At 43.7% G+C, this 23,685-nt stretch overlaps 1 protein-coding gene across 11 annotated transcripts in view; it reads left to right on the top strand.

The window, feature by feature from the left end:
* Ptprt (protein tyrosine phosphatase receptor type T) overlaps window positions 1-23,685 on the top strand; it is a 1,083,833-nt gene that overhangs the window by 276,144 nt on the left and 784,004 nt on the right. For all 11 annotated transcript variants that reach the window (XM_021156881.1, XM_021156878.1, XM_021156880.1 and 8 more), the window contains exon 2: window positions 6,701-6,826. In XM_021156881.1, coding sequence (XP_021012540.1) covers window positions 6,701-6,826 — 126 coding nt within the window. The remainder of the gene's footprint in view (window positions 1-6,700; window positions 6,827-23,685) is intronic.

Here is a 23,685-nt window from a genome sequence, read left to right as displayed (position 1 = left end):
GTCCCCATAGACTCAGGTGTTTGAATGCTTGGCCCATAGGGAGTGGCACTATTAGGAGGTATGACCACACTTGGAGTAAGTGTGGTCTTGTTTGAAGAAGCATGGAAGTGGGTTTTGAGGTCTTATATATGCTCTAGTATGACACACAGTATTCTTACACAGCAATAAAATCCAAACTAAGATCCATGTATTCTTGCTATATCTGGACTCCATACTGTTCCTCCAGTGTTCAGCGTGAGCTATCTTTATATCAATGAGTGGTACATGAAGCTGATACTGTCTTCTACCATGTACCTTCCTGCTTGATTCTGAGCCCCCTACCCTCTGCGCCGTGGTCTTCAAGGCAAGCTGCAGAGCCTATTTCTGAGCATTGACCTCTAGATTTGAGAACTAGAATCTTGTAGCCCCAGAACAGTGTGTGACTTGGGAATAGAGGACTTGAAGAGGCCCAGAACTGAGGAAGATCTGTGTAGCTACCCCAACCAATTCTGTTTAAAAGGCAATGTTAATTGCTGTGGTGACCTAGTATAACAGGTTAAGTGTATGTGTAGACTGAGCTAGCTGGGATTCAGAGTCAAACTTTGTCACTTGGATTTGTGTGACCTAGGGCAAGAGTTTTAGAGGATTCTATGTGTAAGTTTCTTCATGCTTGTCACAGCCATCGGTGATCATGTCTAGCTTATGCAGTGACTATTACAGGTAATCAGCAGCATGCTTGGCATAGGGTGCTATCTATGTTACCGTCCCTCAGATTGGCATCTGCTCCAAAGCATCCTTCTCCTGTCCCTTTTTCCTAGATCATCATTTCCTGACCCTAGAACAGTTGAGTCCTTAGCAGTTTCATCTCTCTGCACCTGTTGCTACAACTCTGATTTCTCCTCCTGTTGCCTCTTGTCCTATGGGCCACCTTTAGCTTACCTTCTTTCTCCCAAAGTGGTCTTAGCACATACTTTGGCTTCCCTTCTCTTACAATTTGAACTCTCCACCATTGCAGAATAGGGATAAATACTCTTAGAAGGCCTCGTCTGACCTCTGAGCCCCCAGTCTCTCCCCGATTGGAAGGTTCATTGAGTTCACTGTGATGCCCTAAGAGAAAGGCACAGATGTACTACATTTCCTTCTGCAGGGTCCAGCCTGGCACTTCGCCATGAACAAGGCCCATGCTAATGTATTCAGCCACTCATTGAATACAAGTCACTGGACTGTGCTGGGGCCTGACTTTGGTGGGGACTCCTGTGGTTTGCATATGTTCTCTTGGATCTTTGGAACCTGGAAATGGAAAGACACTATCCTGTGACCTCACATGTCTCATCCTATGCCAGAGTTGTCCTTTGAACTCCACAAGCATGGTGCTCTGTGGCTTCCTAGTATGTTCTGCCCCAGTTATTTAGGCCAGAGTCAAAAGTGTTTCTTTGCCTCCCCCATGCCATGGCGGTCAGCTCAGATTCTGGTCATGTTTGTCAACATTGTGAGTTCTCTCCACCAGTAACACTTACCATAGAGAGGAAAACTGAAGGCAAATCTGTACCTTTTTAAAAATAATTTTTCTTTTTTTATGTTTGGCCTAGTTTCCTATCTTCACTGAGCTCCATGGCTGGATATTAAAGGCTCCACTTTCTATTCCAGAAGCAGCAGGGTGAGACTCAGAATCTGAATATGGAGTATTCTAAAAGAGGCCTTGCTGGAACATTGGAAAGCTTCTGTCCTGCAATGCCAGGGCTAATGTCCCACCTCCTCTGCTTCCTGTGTTTGAGCTGTTTCTAGGGGTCCGTGATGGTGCATCCATAAGATGGGATAGGCATGGTGAAGACAGATAGCAGCGTGCTGAAGCTAGTGTAGGTGAGCGCTGCACATGAACACTGTTAAGAAAAAGGAGTGTTGCTGTTGACATCACCAACTGTTATGTCATGCTTTTTCTGCAGCTGGGAAAGTCCCTTGGGACTTCCTGCAATGAGATTCCATGCAGAAAGCGAGAGCATGATGCTCAGCTCCTAGAGCAAGAACTGACAGGTGACAATCCCTGGGCAAAATGTGACCTGCCCGCATTGTTATGTATAAAGTTTCGAGGAAACATAGCCACATCTGCATGTTTTCATATTGAAGATGGTTGCTTTTGTATTACAAGGGTAGGGCTTAGCGATTGTGACTGAGACCATGTAGCCATAAAGCTAAAGAGATTTAGCGTTTGGTCCTTTGTAGAAAAGTTTGCTGAGTCCTGACTTAGAGAAAGGTGTTGGGGGTTTTCTGCTTCCATATGCAAACAGATTTGCATATACATCCACACCTCTCACATCCAGTGCCTGGAACATGCAGAAAGTAACAAATCTTTCGTCCCTCTCCTGAACTTAATTCTGCTTTAGAATACATAGGATCATATCTGAGAAATGCAGAGGCAGGCACATTTATATTTTTATTGAATTCTATTCCTCTCTCATTTTCAAAAGAAGAGCTCATGTTTAAAGAGAAATTCTGATTGGCACTATAAACCTTATTTATGCTTTAATGTCTCCTAAAGTATGTATCCTGCACTATGTTTACTCCCCTACAGATGCTGATAAGCTATACATTACCAAATCCAAATGGATTTTCAAAATCCAATTTCCTTGCTACAGTCTTCCATTTCTCTGTTGACTTTTTTTATATTTGACTTGCGTCAGAGCATCTGGGGATTTTGCCACATTTTGACCTCAACCTGCCCAGTGAAATAGCTTGTCTGCTCAAGAGCAGAGACCATGGGTGGTGGCTTCCTTCCCCTGTCCTCCTGTGATTCTGTGGGTCTCCATCAGACTGGATGGTGGCTTCTGGAGGCAGCCTGAGCTCTCTTCTGAGGTTGAGTTAGAGGTGAAGATGTGATTTCCTCCCCAGGTGACTGTGCTAAGCTTGACATCAGTTGCCTGACACCACATGGTCCTTGTGCCCGAGTGAGGTCAGCATCCAAATAGATTTCTTTGGGGATTCTTTCAAATCATATATCTTCCTTAAGTGCTTTGACACAAACACCTACAGAGGGGTGAGGTCTTTTGTCTTATGGTCTCTAGGGAGGACAGATAAAATTTTGGATGATCAACATCACCTATAAGAAGCCTTAAGGCCGTGGAGGTTGGATAAATGTTTCCTGTTCAGGGTTCAGGGGATCTTGAATTTCTTCTCTTCTCCTTTCTTGGTGGCTCCTGGTGTCCATTGCACACTGGCTTATTGCCATTTCTGCATCTCTGTGACTCCTAGAGGTTCCTAGTTCTCTCTCTAGAATACTTAGATCTTCTGACAAGAAGGTTCCTCGTGGCTATCTTGTTCCTGTATACTAGGAACTAAAGACTCAGAAGTGGGACTGGGTGTGTGGCTTAGGAACTCGTCTCTGACTGACTGTCACCTGCTGTCAGTCTGGAGCATATGTTCATGCTGATTCTTCATATGCCGTCTGAGAGGAAGAAAACCATCCTTAAGTGTATTTTCCTTCTTAGTGGTTTTAAACACGTTATGCCTGCATCAAGCCATGTGAGAGGGGAGCAGGTATCCATATCAGTTGCTATCGCCACAGTGCTTTGTTTTCTCTGATGTGTGTGTTTGGGCGATGCTATCAATTTATATTGAGAAGGATTATGAGAAGCAGTCTCATGAAGCTCGCCGTGCACTCCTTGTGTGGATGGAGTCTCAGATAGAGGTGGTGTCTCATTACGGGATATGAGGTTCGTCACGGATTCCTGCAGAGGCTCTTGTCTGATGTACGTTCATGGACTGGTTGTTATTGCCCTGGAACAGTTTGGCTTTTATTATCAGAACACAGTGTCCGGTACCTGGGAAGCTTTCTCTCTTGACATAGGAAGCTGGGAGCTCAGAGTCAGGCATATAACCACAGTTAGGCAGATGGACATGTGGGAAATTAAAGCATGGTTCTATGACTCCCTCCTACCTTGTTTTGCCTTTTCTTTCCCTTAATATCACCGTGATGCACATCCTGCTTCTGTGTCTATCAGGCTCATGCAGATGCATGCTGAACAGTTAGACAGCATCTCTTAAATACGCTCCGCTTTCTAGGTTTGGCACCAACCACAGATGGGAACTTAAATCCCACTGGTCATATTTCCTTCTTTGCTGAGAATCTCAGTACTCAATGGGAAAGTCTGGACTGTGCTCCTGGCTGAGATGCAGACATGTGTGTGATATAGTGCAGCCCACAGCCTGCATCTAGAACTCCCTTGTGGAGAGACATTAAAAGACATTCACAAGCCATGACAAAAACAAGGCAGGGTCTGAATATCCTAAGAGTAGCTCAAGAGAGAGTATGGCGCTACCTCTGGTTGCACCAATGAAGCTCTTCTTGTGAGAGCCTTCTGTTGCCATGCCTTCCTTCTTTGATTGCCACTACCTGCAGCCTCAACCACAAAGACCTTTTCATCATCAGAGGATCTGAGCACAGTGTGTCAGAGATTCTGTATGTAGCACCTGTTGCTGAGAGGTTAGCACGGTGAATGGCCGTTGTAGTTCAGGTCTGCTTCCATTTCATGGTTAGAAATCTCATACCACTTCAAAACTTCCTTCTTAGTGGTTTTAAACATGTTATACCTGCATCACGTGGTTTGTGGTTCTCTCACTCACTCCCACCTGAAGCCTCTGTAGTGCATTGATTCGTAATTATCCGTGTAACTTGCTTGTTTGCTCCTGGTCTGCCTCACTGAGTTTCATATGTCTTTCTGGAAGCCACTGTGTAGCCAATGCCACCACTGTGTCTGCTCTTTCAACAAGAGTCATTGTTGACTTAGCAAGTAGCTAGATAGAAGCAAGTATTTTCTCTCCTCTTGTGCATCAGTCACCTCCTACCCTCTTTTTTTTTTTTTATCAGATATTTCCCCCCGACCTTACTGCAGATCTCAGGTTTTTTTTGTGCTTCTTAGACTTCTTTATCTGTGTTCTTCTCAAGATGTTCATGTAATTCCTTTCCTATTTCATGCAAAGCATGCCTCAACTCCCGAAACAATCCCTCCCAATGGGTTCGGTCCTCTATTGCTAAGCCCAGCATTCACTGGGGTGCTGTCATAACCTGCTCACGTGACTATAACAGACTACCTGGGGCGGGGTAATTTATGAACAGTAGGAAAAATGTCTTCTTCACAGTTTTGGAGACCTTGAAGTCTACAGTCAAGGCGGCAGCTGATGCAGGGTCTGATAGCACTCTTCCATAGATGTCTCCATTTTATTTTATGCATATTTTATTAGCTTATTATCATAACATAACAGATTTAATTATGACATTCTCACATATACTTTGTTCTTATTGATCTCCTCCCTTCTCCCTTCTGCACCCACCCCCCGTTCTTCTCCTGCCATCCTTCCATCTTTTGTTCTCTTGCCATATATATTCTATTATCTTCTTGACCTTCCCTCCTTCACAGTTCCTCACTGGTGGCAGGGGCGTGGTGGGGATGGGGATGGGGGGTGGGCACATGCACTTTGGGGCCCTTTTATCAGGATGTGAAGCTCCTACATGAGAGCCAAATCCTCATAACCTAATCATCTCATCAAAATCCTTCCTCTTAATAACACTTCCTCGGTGTTGAGTTCCAACGTAGGAGCTGGAAGAGGACACAGACACGTGACCTGCAGTGGCTGTGGCTCAGCTTGTGATAGGAGCAGATGGGTGTTTAGAGGAGAGTGGGGTGCTGAGCACCAAGGGGACAACCCAGGGATGAGAGTGGGTGTGAGTAGCCAACCAGGGGGCCAGTGTAGGCTCAGGTCAGCAGTGCCAGCTCCTTTTGTGAATCAGATTGTGCACCGTTTGGAATATCCTTCCTCCTTCCTTCCTCATGTGAAAAATTCCCCTCTCCTCTAGAGCCCAGTTGATTCTCTCCTTCAGAATAGTGGGCTCCTGCTTCTCTGCTCTCAGCAGCTCTCCTAGTTGGAGCCTCCGTTCTAATCCTGTATCTCTTTCAATTTCATCTTGAGCAGACTTACAGTATATGCTAAGTTTTTCCTTGCCCACATCAAAGGGACACAACTTGAACTTTAAGGGAGAATCTGGCGATACTCACTGTTGACTTTCTCATTCTCCAAATGCATGGTTGTCTAATGTCTCATCAGTTTGTTCTTCAAGCTTTAAAAAGCACGGGCTTTCAGTCTACTTGGAAAGCAATGTGGTGGGGGTGATCCAGAGTGTGTTCTGTGCTTGCTTTTCAGAGTCAATCCAAACAGTGACATACCATAAGGGCAGGGGTGTTCTCTTCCACATTACAGGTGGGGAAACCAAGACCCCCTCCAGAGGTGAACCAGGTGGCTCCAACTCACAGCTCTGCAGAGCTGAGGTGTGACTGAGTCCTGCTGGACTCTAAAGCTCCTGTTCTCTGTGCAGCCTCCCAGCCCATTTTGCGTGTTGCAGGAAGCAATTACAGAGGCATGCCCTGGCATTCATTTCTCCTACTTAGAACAAGCCGTTGCTGTTTACTTTCTCAGGAAGGAAGATTGAAATCAGTGTAACTAGCCTTATTAACTTTCTTAAATAGGGGGGCTTGCAGATGCTGGCGCCTTTCCTAAGAGCACCAAAGCAAATATAAAACTCCAGTTTGCCCGCTTTTGATTTGTCCCCCCCCCCTTCAACACCTCTCTGGAGTTTAAAATTCAAAACTGTAAAGGGCTGATGGAGCAGGGGTAATGAACCAAGGTTCATGCATTGGGCTGTACTTACCTGTTTCTCTTTTTTTTTCTGTAGGTGGCTGTTCTTTTGACGAACATTACAGCAACTGCGGGTATAGCGTGGCTCTGGGAACCAATGGGTTTACCTGGGAGCAGATTAACACATGGGAGAAGCCAATGCTGGACCCAGCTGTGCCCACAGGTATGTGATCCATCATGTTTGGGGCTGAGATGGAGGTGGCTGTCTTTTGCAGTAGCTCATGGGGGAAGGACCTTCTTATGGATTGAGCTGTCTGAGAGGACAGTAGGTTGATATATAGGTGGAGAGTTCTGATCCTTAGAGGCACTTAAGCTAGGGTAAGTGAATTCCGTAGTTTGAAGTGAGAGTCCTAGGTTATTAGGATCCAGAGTCCTTTGGGATTTCATTTTACTCTGAGACCTTTAAGCTCTATCTATGCATATGATATCACTGAGTTTTGCTCTGTGGCAAGATGGTAATGACATTTTAGAAAGAGGCAAGTTCACTCCTTTCTTCTCTGTTATATGAACATGGGCTGGATACACACACTATGGGATTTCCACTGTCATATTACTACCACTTTGATGAGTGTACAGGCATCTAGAATACCAAGCTTCTTTAACCAGTGTAAATTCTTGATGGATGCCTGCATGAGGCCGGCCTATGAGAAATGCACCTGCTGGCTTTAGGAGATGCTCTCAGGAGAGGTATGTGCAGATTCTGGGAGAACACTGTCAGAGCTGGTGAGTCAGGCAAGACATATCTGCAAGGTTGCCTGGTGATGTAAGCCCAGATGTCCTACAGCTCCGGAACAGTTGAAACCTCTCTTTTGAACAGTGGAAAGCCAGCTGGCTATAGGACATGAGAGGACATGTCTATGGAGGCTTCCTCTCCACTCACTCCCTGGAGCTCATACACTGTCTTGTATTTCATCAGCCTCTGAGCCCTCCCTCAGCCTCACCCCTCTTCTTCCATAGTTCACTATGGCCTTAAACACTAGTGAGTTTTGGGCTTGCGCTGTACTCCCCTCATGGACGGCCTCACCAACCGAATTGCTTCATGTTCCATTTGAAGACTGACAACCCTGCATGTGACTCCCATTGCCACGTTGTCTTGGCCAACTCTGGGGCAAGGGTTTCTAGAGTGTCAGTAAGTGGAGGCAGAGAGGATACTCAGAAGAATCCGGGGAGGAAATGTCTCTCCTGCCTTTGAGCTTGGTTCCAAAGCAAGCGGTAACTGACTGGATTTTTATGGTTCCTACACTGTGTTGTGTCTGTTTCTCAGGGGGAGGGGGGTTGAGTTCAAGGCTATCTCAAAAAGAGAAGGAAGGAAGGAAGGAAGGAAGGAAGGAAGGAAAAAGAAAGAGAAAAGAAAGAGAAAAGAAAGAGAAAAGAAAGAGAGAAAGAGAGAAAGAGAGAGAGAAAGAAAGAAAGAAAGAAAGAAAGAAAGAAAGAAAGAAAGAAAGAAAGAAAGAAAAGAAAGAAAGAGGGAAAGGAAAGGAGGTACTAAATTGAGTGTTTCAGATTTGGTGAGATCCTATTTGACTTAAGCAGGAGCACCACTTGTCTCTTATTCCAATGACTAAGACATCATGGGAAAAGTTTATCTGTTGCCCCATTGTGGATTTTAGTAATGCTGACTTCCCTCCCTCTCCCTCTCCATACCTTTCTCCCTCCCTCCTTTCCTTCCTTCCTTAGGGGAAAATCTCACTGTGCAGCCTTGGCTGGCTTGGCACTCACTGTGTAGACCAGGCTGGTATTGAATTCATAGAGATCTATCTTCCTTGCCTCCTGAGTGCTGGGATTGATTGTGCATGGCACCATGTCCACATATTCTGTGCTCTGTTGGCCAGATTGAACAAATGTGGCTCTTATAGTGCATGTATGTGTGCGCATATATGAATGCATGTGTGTATTGGTATGGATGCAACCATGTGTGTATGCATGTGTGTGTGTGTGTGTGTGTGTGTGTACAAACACACACACACACATATATATATATATATATACACATACATATATATATATATATACATATATGTTTACATTTGTATGGACTTGTTTGTGTCTGTGTGTGTATTCATGCACATATCATATGTGTTCATTTGTAGCTCACTCACAATCATGTAATGTCTTGTGGACCCAACATCTCCAAAATCCTTTTTCCTTCCTTCCTTCCTTCCTTCCTTCCTTCCTTCCTTCCTTCCTTCCTTCCTTCCTTCCTTCCTTTTTCAGATAGCCTTAAACTAAAGATCTTCCTGCTTCCTCCTAAGTGCTGGGATTGTGAATATGACCATGTCTAGCTAAAATTGAAATCTTAATTCACCCATTCTCCTTCCATGTCTACTGAATCTCTAGAATGACTCAAGCCAGTGGTTGGACTTGTCTCCCCCTGTTGCTGTATGGTAGTCTCTTCATTCTAATGATTCCCCAGCTCCAACTCTTACACTTGCACAGTTTCTTTGCCTAGACTCTCACTTTCTGGTCAGACTACCTTGGCCCCTCTCTTGGATACCTGGGGACCTTTCTTTCTGGGTCTTTGAGTCATCCTTTCAAATTTAATCTCCACTCAGAAGCCGAAGGGACTCTACTGAAGTATAGGGCTGTCCATTTCCCCTTGCCTCTCTTCATTCCTCTCCACTATCTGTCTTGAGGACTTTTGAGGTCTCCTGATGTTCTGAGAAGACCAAGAGTCTCTCTGTTCTATTAAAACCCTGGCGACTTATCCCTCCTCGGTGTCTACCCTCCCTGGTTCTGCTCCCCCCTGTGTTTGCTTCATATTGAGTCCTAGAAGTTGCCAGAAAATTCTGACTCCCCTGCCTCAGGAACTCACATGCAACAGTCCCAGGGAGCCCTTCACTCCACTCTGCCTAACTGTTGCTACTCTTCACATTCAGTCTGTGGAGGCTCTGGGTAAAGATTCCCACTATGTTTGGCAAGTTTCTCCCTCATACACATTGTGACTGATGTTCCTTATCCTCATGTGAGAAGTCCCTGTGATTGGGGACCATGGTATCCTTGACCACAGCTTTCTCTTCAGCACCTGTGAGATGCAGTGTGAACACAGAGCATCCCTGAGAGTGTGCTGGAAGGGTGCATGGATGCATTGCTTACCTGAGGTTATTACTGAAGGCATCATGCATAGCAATGCAAAAGCCTTTGGTGCTTCGCTTCCTGATCACATGTTGATCCCCTTCCTCTCCTCATTCCCATTTTACAGATAAGAAAAGCAAGGTTCTGGGCAGCAACTTTGTAAGATTGCTGCCTCTTCTCCTCATATCCCCTCTCCCTAAGGCATGGCAGTTGCTTCTAATCTTTATTTTCTCAGCCCCTTTGGATAGCAGAGTGTCATTTTGTAAATATTGGATCGTGCTAATATGATCTTCTGAGCATTCCTAATAGAGGCATTTGATAGTGATCACCGAAATGAGTCTGTCAGGAGGTTCACGTGGAGCTCAGCGGCTCTGCATGCTGCTTAGGCTAAGAGGTGTGGAAGTGAATTTGGATGAGCAGAAACTATTCTGGTGTCTGAAATCTTACACGTGTTCTGTAGTCCAGGAGTTTCCATCTCTTCTGGAATCTAGCTTGAGTCAGTTTATTCTGAAGTCTGTCGCCATTTATTGATCCAGTCTGTGCGACAAGTTCTGTGTCATACTTGGCCTGGGTGAATCGGATCGTGTTATTTTGGAGCTTAATCTCTTTAGTGGCTTGGCCTTTAAGTAGACTGCAATTCACCTACTGTTAGGCCTAACCGGGCTATCTAGCATCTTTTTCAAGTACTCCATCTTACCTCTCTGTGTTTACGATACCCTGGCTGGTTCTGATGATTGGACATGTCATATTCTGTCCTGATTTAGCATGATCTTTGAACATGCTCCTCCTACACACTGTAATGCCTTTCTCTACCATGGACCATTTTCTTCAAGTCTCAGCTCACGTAACCTCCCATAGAAACCTTCCCTCAGTGCAGAACTGAAGAAGGTTCCTCTGGATGCCTACTTACAGCATCCAATTCTTAGCTTCCAAGGCCCTTGTTGTAGATCCAGTGCTAGCTTTGCAACTGCGGCAAGAAAACACCTAGGAGAAACAATTTAAAGGAGGAAACATTTATTTGGGCTCGTGGTTGTGGAGGGAGGGTTCATGCCAAGGTGAGGTGGATCCATGGCTTTGGATGGACCTGCTGTCCAGCAGAACACCTTGGCAGTAAAGGTGTGAGATAGGATTTCTTCCCTTTCAGAAGCCAGGAAGTAAAGAGACAGACAGACAGACAGAGACCCTTTAAAGTCACGTCTTTAGTGATATTTGTCCCCTAGTCTGGCTTGCCTTCCTCAATTTTACATTTCCTGGTATTCCATTAAGTTGTTAATCTATCAGTAAATGAATCCATTGGCTGTAGAGACCTCATGATGCAATCACGTCTTCAAGTTCCCACTGCTGAATGATGTACTGAACCCAAGAGCCTTCTAGGGATATTTCCTATCCAAACCACAACCCACATGACAGATCAGCTTACTCCAGGCTTCTGCCAAGCGATGCTGGCACCTGGCTGCTTCTGTTTTCCCACGTTTTATTGGAAAATCCACGTGAGAGCTTCCTGGAGATGGCCAGGGGTGTGTGTGTGTGTGTGTGTGTGTGTGTGTGTGAACTGTCTGCCTAGGGCAGGCCTTGGGCAAGCTGCCCCCAGACTCTTTTCTGGTCCTAGAACCATTTTGGAATATAAGAATAGGAAATTTTAAGATCTTGTGCCTCCCTCAAGCCCACTGATACCCATTGACACTTCACAAAAGGGAAACTTCTAGAAGCTGGTCTGGCATGAGTCAGACAGGCCAGGGAAGTGTTTCAATTCCCAGAATGCACTGCTGTTGGAGAAAGCTTGGGAGCTTCCTGTAGCTCAGCTCTCAGAATCCAGTACTGTTCCTGCCTCCCCTTGCTCCTGCCCTATCACACACCTTCTCATCTTTCCATGGAGAAGCCCTTGGGCAAACATTTCAGAGTTCAGGACCATTTCTCATGCCTTGCGTTATTGCTGAGGATTAGTGTAAGCGATACACACAAAACTTCTCCCTAGGACACTGTCTTACCTAACAGTATCTGCCACAGATTCTTAGCCATGGCACGACCTCCACACAGAGGTCATGAGGTTCATTCAGAGAGCATCCTGCAGTGAGGAGCATAACAATGCAAGTACTGTAAATATAGTGTGTGTGTGTGTGTGTGTGTGTGTGTGCGCGCACACACAGGTAGGTAGATATGGTATGTGTATGTGTTCATGTGCCTGGCTGTACATTTGAATGTCAACCTTGGGTATCTTCCTCAGTTGTTCTCTACCATGCTTTGTTTTTAAACGGAGGTCTCTTTCTTTTACCAGGCCAGCAAGCTTCAGTCATCCACCTTCGCCTACATTCCCAGCACTGGGTGCATGCCCCACACACTGTGCTTTTGTACAAGAGTTCTAGAGCCTCATCTCAGGGCCTCATGCTTACATGGCCAGTTCTTTCCTGACTGAACCACCCTTCCAGCCCCATAGGTCTCATGGGACTTTGAAAAGGTTAGAGCCTGTGGTGGAAAGGTCTAGGAGGGGCCTTGTCATGGTCAGAGGGCATTGTTTAGGTGTCAGGAATGGAGTAGGGCTGACTTGCAGGTCATACTTCTGTGTACACAGAAAATTCTTTATCTATTTTCCATCCTTACGTCAATTCGACTCATTCTGATCCCACAGGGAATTGATCTGAATTTTTAACCATTTATTCTGTGAAATATCTTAAGACTTATACTGGTATTATAATTTCCTTAGGAATCCTTCAGCTGTACAATCCCCTGCATCCCTGCATCCCTTCCATCCCTGCATCCCATCCATCCCTGCATCCCGTCCATCCCTGCATCCCTTCCATCCCTGCATGTTTCTTCTACTTTTTTTCTGAGGCCAGCAACCCTTTGCCAGGTCTAGGTAGCTGCCCACTCAACAGCCTGTCTTTGGCCTGTCCCTTCTTAAGTGCTTCTGTAAAGCAGAGTGGTCCAGCAAGTCCTTCTCTGAACCCTTCCGGGATGAGAAACATTCTCCCTCCTTTGTTTAGCTTTCCACAGATGCAGCCCTGTTGAATTTTTGGCCTTTCTGTTGTCCATGGCAAACACTCTGCACTAAGTTTAGATTTTTTCGAAATGAAAGAAAGAAGAAAGCACTCTTTACTTTAATACTTGGTATTAAAGCTTGGTAGTTGTCTGATTGGAATGGTTAGCGAGGACAGGAGCTGGGGACAAACAAGGAATAACATGGGACACCTGGCAACATGATCTTCCCATCAGTCTCCTGTGAAAGGAGGTATAGCTTCCATGATGGCTCTGGTCTCCCTTTTATGCCCTCGGGTTCTCAGGCCACACATCTTTATCCATTTCTCCATAACTGCTAGTGTTTATGGAGGGCTGCTAGCAGCTATGGACTGAATTTTTCTTCCTCAGAGGACATGTGCAAGTTCTAAACACAGGTACTTGTGAATTTGACCTTATTTGGAAATAATCTGGTACCCTTATGTCCCTAATTGCATTAAGATGAGGCTGTGCTGATTATATTGGATGTCAGTCTAATAGGACTAGTAGGATGTCTTAGGGTTTTTATTGCTGTGATAAAACACCTTGGCCACAATTAGCCTGCACAGGAAAGGGTTTATGTTATCTTAGAACTCTCAGGTCATGCTCCATCACTGAGAGAAGTCAGAGTAGGAACTAAGTGGGGAAGCCTGCTTACTGACTTGCTCCTCATGGCTTGCTCAGCCTGCTTTATTACAGCATCTAGTGCCTGCATGTGGCTGGTAACCCCTACAATGGGATGGGTACTCCCACATTAATCAATGATTAAGAAAGTACCCCAGAGGATTGCTCATGGAGGCATTTTCTAAATTGTGGTTCTCCATTTTTAGATATGTCACAGGTTTTGTCAAGCTGATGAAACCCAACCAGCACATAGGGGTACACACACACACACACACACACACATACGGGAAGAGGTCGCATGAAGATAAAGGCAGAGATTGGAGTGATGAATCTATAACCCAAGGAAAGCCAAGAATGGCTAGTAGACAGCAGGAACTAGACAAAGTAGAGAAGGCTTCTTTCCTGGAGCCTTTTGTGGGAACATAGTTTGGTCAACACCTTGATTTTGAACCTTTGGCTTATAGACTTGGGAGGAAATGAGTTCTTATAGTGTTCAGTTACTACTTTGTGGTAGTTTGTTATTATATCCCAAAGATAGCTAAAGCCCAGTCAATCTCATATCAGTGACCTGCTTCTATCCCTGCCCAGAGCACCTTTTTCACAGAGGAACTTACATAAGGGCATTAGAGATGTTAGAAGCTGGCATTTACTCTGTGCCTACTCTAAGCGAGAATTAGATTAGGCATTTTTTCCATATAATATTTGATCTAATTTGCAACTCCCTCATGAGTTCAGAGATATTGTCACCTTTTCATTTTGTAGTGTACTGAGTCCCAGAGAATTAAATAACTGGACCAAGATCATGCGAGCTCCCCGTGGCAAAGGTGGACAGGCTTGGAATCTTGACTAGTAAAATATAGATGATGTGCATGCTTCTGTCATCAACTGAGTATCTTATAAAATGATTTCTATTTGCAGTGTGATTTATGAGGGGAAGACCAATGCATATTCATGCAAGCGACTATGCACAATAGACATAGCGATGGAAAACAAAGTGGAAGTCATGCATGCATACAAATACATATAAATATGTTTCTTCATATGCTTTTAAAAAAGCATTTTCCCATATCATTAAGTATTTCTCAAATCATGTTATCTAAAAGCTTCAGGGTTTTCCATTCCAATGACTGTTCCACAATTTATTTAACAACCCTGTCTCATTTCATATTCAAGTCCCTTGTATTTTCTTCTAAACTACATTGTAGGCCTCATTCGTGCTTGTACACCAGTGCACTCATGTCCAGACAGACTTACCAAACTTGCTTCCAGTGGTATATATTTCTATATTTATTCCCTTACGGTACTTCCAAGCCGGAATGCTTTGCATTACTTTTGAGATAAGGGGGGGGGGGAACACCATCCACATGTCAAAAATGTTTGGGAAAATGCTTTGTGAATCCTAAAGCAGAAAAGGCATCGGGAACAAATGGTAGCTTGCTCAGAGTAACATAATAGCTTGTGGCTTAGATGTTAGATGGACGGAGGCTTTTCGGTGTGCTTTAGGAAGAACTATGCATGCCAAGATGGACATCAGCTGCATAAAATCTCGTGGCATTGCCAGTGATGATTGGTTGGATAGCAAGTTTGTTCCTGGGCCGTGTAGGAAGCTAGAGTTTGTTCTTCTGTAGGTAAGATCAACATTTTTCTTGAAACATCACCAGTGCTGGGACTTAAATATGTTAATGTCAATGTCTGTCAAACAAATTGTGTGTGTGTGTGTGTGCGTGCATGTATATACATGTGTATGTATGCATGTATGCATGTTTGTGTGTGTACATATGAGTATGTGCTTGCATGTGTCTTTGCATGCATATGTGTGTCTTCCTGTGTGTATTTATATGCTCACCTGTGTGTGTGTGTGTGAGTGTGTGTGAGTGTGTGTGTGTGTGTGTGTGTGTGTGTGTGTGTGTATGTGTGTGTGTGTAGGCCAGAAGACATGGGGTATCACCCTGGGTTGATTGCTACTTTCTGCTGTATTTACTAAAGCAGAGCCTCTTGCTGAACCCTGAGTTTATTAATTGTTTAGTCTATTCAGCTAGCATGCCTGGGACTTACCCCTTTCCCACCACCAAGAGTGAGTACTAGGACTACAGATTACTGCTATGCCTATTGTTATATTGGTGGTGGGGATCTAGACTCCTGGCCTCATGTTCATTCAGAATGTACTTCATCCACTGAGTCATCTCTCTCCTCAGTAGTGTTACTCTCTCTGTGTGTGTATGTGTGTTTGTGTGTGTGTGTAGGTCTGGAGAACATTTTTCACAGTTGTATCTTTTCTGCTGTGGGTTCTAAGAACTGAACTTAGATTATTAAAGTTTTGCGCAAGCTTTTACCACTGAGCTCTACTGAGTATTCTTCTGTGTATCATGAGACCTGAGTGGCATACACTCCAAGGGCCAGCTTCTTTTACCTTTTTAACCTCTTCTTTTTATTCTCTGTGTCTAGTTTTAGAAGACTATCCTTCAATCCTGCTGGCTAATTTTGGGAATCTTCCATTGAAATGAGGCTTGGTACACTATAGAGCTAAATACTGAAGTATCACCTAGCCGTCCAAGGTGGCTGCTCACACAACTGGGATATGACCACCGGAACTCTTCTGCCCTGGGTGTCTCATTTGGGAGTTTAGGGTCAGCATCCAAAGCTTTGAGTGTCGTGGGATAGTGATAGTGCCTGACCACCATGTTGGAATGAAAAGATGTTGGTAAACTTTTGCTTACTGGCCAACTCTTTTATAGTCTGCTTTTTTCAAGATTGGCCCCTTTCTCTTCATGATGTTTAATGATATTCTTCCAGAACATTCCTAGTTTTGAGGGAGACAGTCAGATTTGACTTTTTCTTGTTAGCCACAAACCTGGCATGTCCCACCATCATGCCTTTGCCATACTTACTGAGTCATTTTCTAGAGTGTGCCTGCCTTTTCCTATTAAACTCCAGAGCCCATATCATCTAGGAGTCTGGAATCCTTTGGACACTTTTCTCCACGATGCTCTGTTGCTGAGTCTCCCCCTCCCTGCTGCCTCACATTCCTCACTATGGCTAAGAGCCTCCTCAAGACCTGGACTGGATTTCCTGTTCTCTGCATGGAGCACATGGTGGTCCATGTATGGAGTCCATGGGTGGTGGGTGACTAGTAGAGTCAGGGATGGGGGAAGAGGTTTCAGGACAGTTTTCAATTCTGATGTTTTCATATTCTCAGCAGCCCTGTGGCTGTCACAGTTTGAGTGTGTACTCTTTGCTGGATAAGGCTGTGAACTGGATCCAGGGAAAGGTCCTTTGGGCTTGCTTTCTGCAGAGCTTGTCCTTTGATCTTTGCACCAGGTAAAAGGGATTTGGGGGATTCACCTTCGTTCACGCTGAAGCTAGTCAAGGGCTCACTGGGGAGTACAATTTGGAAGAGACTCTCTGGGAAAAGTGTTGTGTGCCCCAAGCTCACTTATTATGTCTTCCAAAGTATTAATACTGAAATGGCCTGGGCACATGGTCTTTAGGGTTTCATATCACTCCTAATACTGTTGCTAATTATTTCAAAACTATACATTCCTGAATTCCTATTCAGCTTCAGCTCCATTAACCCTCTGTAATGATGAAATACTGTATATTAAATCTTTAAAAAACGATTGGTTTGTACATATGTGCTTATTCTTTCTTACTCGGCATGTGATATTCACCCTAATATCACTATTAACAGATTGGCATGTGCTGAAAAAGAGAGAAGAAAAGGGAGGAGGAGGGAGATGAGGAAGGGAAAGAAAGGGAAGAGGACAGTAAGTGGCAGAAGATGAGGAGGAGAGAGAGAGCATACATGTATAGCAATTATGCAGGATAGATACACACATAGTGTATAGATTATAGTAATTGTTCTGCTCATAGGAAAGTGGTATTTATATAGCAGGTAACTTGTGGCAGGATGCTATACTAAGCAGCTTAAGGACATTCAGCAGTGTAATCCTTAAAATATTCTTCCTAAGTATTTTTATTATCTACATCTTACAAATGAGGAGAGTCAGGCACAGATTGCTTAAATGGCTTGTCCAAGGTCACCACCAGCATGTGCTTGAGTGAGGACTTGGCCTCAAGAAGTCTGGGGCCAGCCTCTGCTTCCCAAGGCTGCAGGTCATGATGGTTTCTGAAGTCGCTTGGCCCTTCTGCCCTCCGTCTCTTTTCCCACTACTGGTTTTCCATCTAGGTTTTCCCCTCCCAAGATGGCTTGGTGTCCTATTGGATAGATGAGCCATGGTTTATTTGACTAGCATCCAAAACTTGGCAGCAGAGGAACAGAAAGGTGCCATGCTTCTGACACACCCAAATAAGAGACAATGTCCTTGTCTCCAGACAGTGCTCTGAAAAATGCTTACAAAGCATCTCATTTTATGAGATGGTCTCTGGTGTACCTAGGACTACAAAATTAATTGGGAAAACTGCATTAGCCTGTGATGACCCCAATCAGTGCTAGTTTGGGATGTTTATAGGGATCACAGAATTGGTAGAAAAAAAGTGGACAGAAAATTGAATGCAGGTCTAGTAATTATAGCAGCAGATATGACTGGGTAATAATGAGCGCTGGCTGTTGTTATAAACAAGGGTCCTAAGAATTGCTTTGAACAGCAAAAAAGAACCTTGAAGTGATCAGAATACTCATCTGCTAGATAAACAGGGCAATGCATCTGCTCTAACACACATGTGGATGGCTATTTGAATATATGTTGTCTTGTGACCTCATATCTGGATTTCAGATATGTCTGTCATATGCTCAGGAGTATATGCAATAGTTTTGATCCCAAGTTTCCCCCAAAGGTTCATGTGTTCGAGGCCTGGTGTTAGAGGGAGTTGGTGGAACCTTCCAGGGGGAAATATGCTAGGAAGAGGTCTTAGGGTGCTAGAGGCGTGTCCTTGAAGGTGAGAATGAGGCATCAATCATCATCTCTCTGCCCTCCTCTTTTCTCTCCTCCACCATCTTTTCTCTATCTCCTCCTCTTCTTCCTACTTTCCCTCTTACATACCATCCTCTTTGTCTTCCTCTCCATTATCCACCTTCCCCCTCCTCCTCTTCTTCACTTTTAACTCCCTAGGTTATAAGCTTTTGATTTTTCAGATGTGCTGCCTCACTGTAGGCCCAGAGCAATGGGAACAATTTATTACAGGCTGGAACCTGGAAATCTCTGGCCTCAAATATGTTCCTGTCTTCTGTAGAAGCTCATGCGCCTCCCGTGTTTGCTAGGGCAGCAGAGTTAACTGAAACAGGATAATTAAAGCAGAACGTGATATGCATATATCCTTCAGGTGTTTTAGTCATAGACATCGATGCCCAGAGTGCATATGAACAGTTTGAATAAAGAATTTCCTAACTGGGACTCAGGAGTTGGCTCAGCTGTTAAGAGCACTGGTTGCTTTTCCAGAGGACCTGGGATCCATCCCCAGCACCCACATGGAAGCCTGTAGCCAATTGTAACTCCAATTCTATAGGATCTGGCACACTCTTCAGGCATCTGTGGGCATCATACATGCAGGCAGAATGCCCATACACATGAAATAAGATCATACATTTTAAAAAGAATTTTATAGCTGTTGAGAATTTAATAACCTACATTCTCCCCCTAAATATATATACCATTTGTTGAGCAATAGTCTAAGGTGTTTGTGTCTATTTAGTGTTTGATATCTCAACAATGCTGTGATCGAAATGTTACTATTTACTCTTATTCTTATTTACAAATGAGGAGACATTAACTAATGAACTGAAATATTTGAAATAGATAGGGTAGCTGAGATTTGAATCTGTCCTTTCTGGCTTGAGACACCTTGGGCCATTATCCGTTTTTCAACTAATAAGTAGTTTATGAAATATGTTTTTGTTGTGGCGGTTTTGAGATAAATTTCACCCATGTAGCTCAGGGTGCCTTTGTATTCAGAATCCTGCCTCAGCCTTCTGAGTGTTGGAATTCATAATTAATAATTAATTATTAATACAAATATTAAATGTGTAAATATTAATATTAAACACTTGAAATATTATGAAAAATAGAGGTGTAGCTAATGTTACACCTAAAACTTTATATATTAATTTAAGATTTTCTGAAAACATTATTGTGGACTTCTCACTGGGAAATGGAAGGAATGGTTTACTTACAATGATTTTTTTTACAGTAAAATAAATTTGTGTATGTGTGGTCTGTGTATTTGTTAGTGGGTGTGTGCACATGTGCACATGAGTTCACATGTATGTGGAGGCCAGAGGTTGACACTGGATGTCTTCCCTTAATTGATCTCTACCTTTCTTTTTTGAGACAGGGTCTCTCATTGAACCTGAATCTCATCAATGGAGCTAAGCTAGATGGTCTGTGGGCTCCAGGGAACTTTCTGTCCCCAGTCCCAGCTCCTAGGTTACAAACATGCTGTTTTTATGTGGGTGCTGGGGGTTGAATCTCAGGTACTCATACTTGCACACAGCAAATACTTTATTCTAAGAATGGTAAGTCTGGTTTAATGATTAGGCTTGATTTTGCCAGTTTGTGGAGTTGACTAAGTCTGACAAGGTAAAAATGTGGGCGCGATGACCTTCACTCCTGCTCAGTGCCAGCATCATGGAAGCGATCATGTCCCAGAAACTCCCTGAACAGAACAAGAGAAAGATAAGCTTTCTTGAGCCCTTCAATCTCCTCCTTCTTCCCCCTCACCATTCTCAGGACACCTTGAAGGCAGCCATGGCCAAGTATCCTTCTAGCCCTGGTGTCTTCTGCCCTCTGTTGAGTATTGTTCTTCCAGACTGTTCATGTAAAAGGACTGAAATTGCAGAGGCCAGGCTTCTCCTGAGTTAACACTTCCTTTCTGAGTGTGTCCACTGTCTTACCTAATGAGGGGGCAAGTTTCTTAGGCTTTGGATGTGGTCGTGATTTGAGTTATCATTGGACATGCTGGGAGATTTGGTAAGAAAAGAAAATCGTTTAGTACAAATGGGGTAGTCTCTTTAGATTTAGTGAAAATCAGATGGCTGAGGCACCTCTATAAAGCAGAACCCAATAACCTGGAGAAAGCAACAGTCAACTGTCACCTCACTGGGGCACTTGCAGTTTAGCAGCCATAGCCACATGGGTGACCAAGTCTGTAAAATACAGCAAATCTTAATACATCTAAAATTCAAACCTGTTTTAAAAGGCTTCATTATCAGAAGAGCACATAAAACATTTTCGTTTACCAATTTCCATGTAATATGTTAACGTGATTTTATATATTTGGAGTTAGCTAGCAAAACTGATCGTGCTCATTTCTAGCCCTTTTGATATGGCACCTAGAGTATTTAAAATTCCACGGGTGATGTGTATTATACTTCTGTTGGACAGTACTGTCACAGACTGTCAGAATTTATTGTGCCTTCTGTTCTTCTGCCCACAGGGATGTCTCTCGTTGATGATGGTAGCATCTGGTGTGTATTGAGCACTTACTGTATGCCAGGGTCTTTAAATGCGTCCTCTGCATGGATGATAGAAACCCCATGTTGCTAAGTTACTTTTGTAATTGACTTTCCACAGATAGAGAAGTCAAGGCACAGACAGATTAAATACCTTGCCCTCAGCCCCAAAAGGAGAAAAGGGCAGACAGGATTTAAAGCAAAGCCCTGGTCCGTGGCTGTTACTGATACTTTCTAAAGCTCTTGCTTTCTGCACATGGTTCTAAGATTTCTGTTTCTGCTTTGTGCTAGTCTCTTTCCTGTTCTCGTTTTTTCTGCCAAGCAGTGATCTGACTATCCCCCAGTATCCCTCAGAGCCTTCTGGTTGTGTGCTTTGTGTGTGTGTGTGTATGTGTATGCACACACATGCACACCAATGCACATTTATATATAGGTTGTAGTTCTTTCATTTAGCCTTGACATTCTGTGAAAGAGACAAGGAAACGTCTGTGGTATTTGTCATGCCCTGCAACTCTCTAGAGCCAGAAAATAGGTTTTTTTTTTCCCCTGTACTTCTGTACTGGCTGATTTTATGTCAACTTGACACAAGCTTCATCAGAGAGGAAAGAGCCTCAGTTCATGAGATCCAGCAATAAGGCATTTTCTCAATTAGGGATCAGTGGGGGAGGGCCCAGCCCATGGTGGGTGGTGCCATCCCTGGGCTGGCTGTCTTGAATTCTGTAAGAGAGCTGATTGAGCAAGCCATGAAAGCAACCCAGTAAGCAGCAACCCTCCGTGGCCTCTGCATCTGCTCCTACCTCCAGGTTCCAGCCCTGCTGGAGTTACTGTCTGGACTTCCTTCAGTGATGAACTATGATCTGAAAGTGTGAGCTACTGAATGAACCCTTTGCTTCCCAGCTCACGTTTTGGTCATGGTGTTTCATCATAGCAATAGAAACCCCTGAGTAACGCCAACTTCCTACTACTGTTTCTATGACTTTATCCTAACTCTGCAACTTTTGGGTGTGTATTGTCCTCGGTGCTTTATTTCCCATTATGAATAAACCCAGAAGTTCTTCTGGTCTAGCGTTCTTTGATTTGTAACTGAGAAGGGAAGGAAATGGGACATCTCAAACACAAGAATTTAGTGATTCTTGTGTAAAATAAGACATTGTGAAAAAAAATTTCTGCAGCCTTGCTCATCCATCCATCTGTCGTCCATCAGTCAGGCACGACAGGTGCCGCTGACTCTCTGACAGGAGAATTTGTCTTCATGAGTGTGTGGAGACCAAGTACCCAAGGGGCAATCTGTCCCTGAGAACTGAAGCTTGCACATGGAGATAAATCCCCCAGGTGACCATAAGGTACTTACTTTGTTTCCGGGCGTCCAGAGAGCTACAGGTCTGTACTGTGCACAAGTTTGGTCTACATTGTGAGTGCAAACCCAGACTGGGGTTCATAGAAAGGACTCATCTAACAAAAAAAAAATTACCCCATGTTTCTGAAAATATCTTCTGTCACACAGTTTTGACAATGCTCAGTGCGAGCTTTCTGTTGGGGAAGCAACGGTGTTCTAAACCACTCTCAAATATGCCAGTATCTTTGAAAAACACTTCCTTTCCTATGTATTATGTTCTCATTTAAAAAGAAAAGGTTACATTCTCTTAGAATTCAAAGCATTATCTGTCACCATCAAAACAACTTGTAAAAGCCTGGACAGGCCAGAGTGTGCTGTGACCTTTAAGAGTCTTGGAGTATTCTAAGGTTAAAGGAAGAGTTTTAGCGCTAAGAGCTCTGTAAAGCCAGACCTGCTGGAGCAGGCAAGCCTGTTAAACTTGTCAATTTGGAATTAGTCAAGAAAACAGAAGCCACCTTAGGGATTTCCAATGGGAATGGGTTTCACAGAAGGTATCAGATGCTAAAATACTTTAAAGCCATCACATATGTGGTCAAGTATCTTCCACAGGAAGCAAGACTCTGGTATGGGGAAGGACTATGGCTTCCACAAATGATGTGGGATAAACAGACTTCGATATGCAGAAGAAAATTGAACCCTTATCTTATGCCACACACACAACATTAACTGAAAACATGTTAGAGACCTACCTGTAAAACATTGGATTATGAATCTTTAAAATATATGGGAGGGAGCTTCATGACTTGGGCCTGTGGCTTCTTTGAAAGGACATAAAAAAACATAAGAAATAATAGCAAAAATAGGCACACAGAACTACATAAGACTGGAAAACGTGTGTGTGTGTGTGTGTGTGTGTGTGTGTGTGTGTGTGTGTGTGACAGGAAACAACAGTGGAGACAAAACTCATGGAGTAGAAGGAAATGTTTTCAAACCACATCTGATGATCCAGGGTTAATACTGAAAAATATGGTTACTACTTACAACTCAGCAACATAACAAGGCATTGATTGAAAGATGGGCAAAGACATTGAATGGATAGTTTTCTAAGGAAGCCATACAATTAGTAACAAGCATATGAATAGATTTTTAGTATCACTGATCATGAGATAAATTTAAACCCAAATGACAACAAAGCTTACATTTATTTGGATGGTTTCATCAAATGGAAATCAAAGCAACCAAAAGTAGGGAATACAAATGGCACAGATTTGGAGAAATTGGAACCACTGTGCTATAGGTAGGAGTGTAACATGATGCAGCTTCTAGAGGAAACAAGAAATCCATAAGAGAGCTGCACACGCTCTGACAATCCCAGCTTTAGGTGTGTGTGGGACACAAGCAGGGTCTTGAAGAGATAGGCATGCATCCATGTTTCAGCATCATTCCTAGTAGCCAAGAGTCAGGAACAACCAAAACAGCCACTTATAGGCAAGTAGGTAAAGAAAGGACAGTTTCTTTTCTTTTCTTGTTACTCAAAGAGAAAATTTATTGATTAAAATTTCCTCTTCCCCTACCTGGACTGCCTGGCTAGGCC

Source organism: Mus caroli, chromosome 2, assembly GCF_900094665.2.
Source record: "Mus caroli chromosome 2, CAROLI_EIJ_v1.1, whole genome shotgun sequence".
In the NCBI taxonomy this organism is placed as follows: Eukaryota; Metazoa; Chordata; class Mammalia; order Rodentia; family Muridae; genus Mus; species Mus caroli.
The sequence above is the reverse complement of the archived record's forward strand: the minus strand, read 5'-3'. Positions and strand labels throughout refer to the sequence as shown.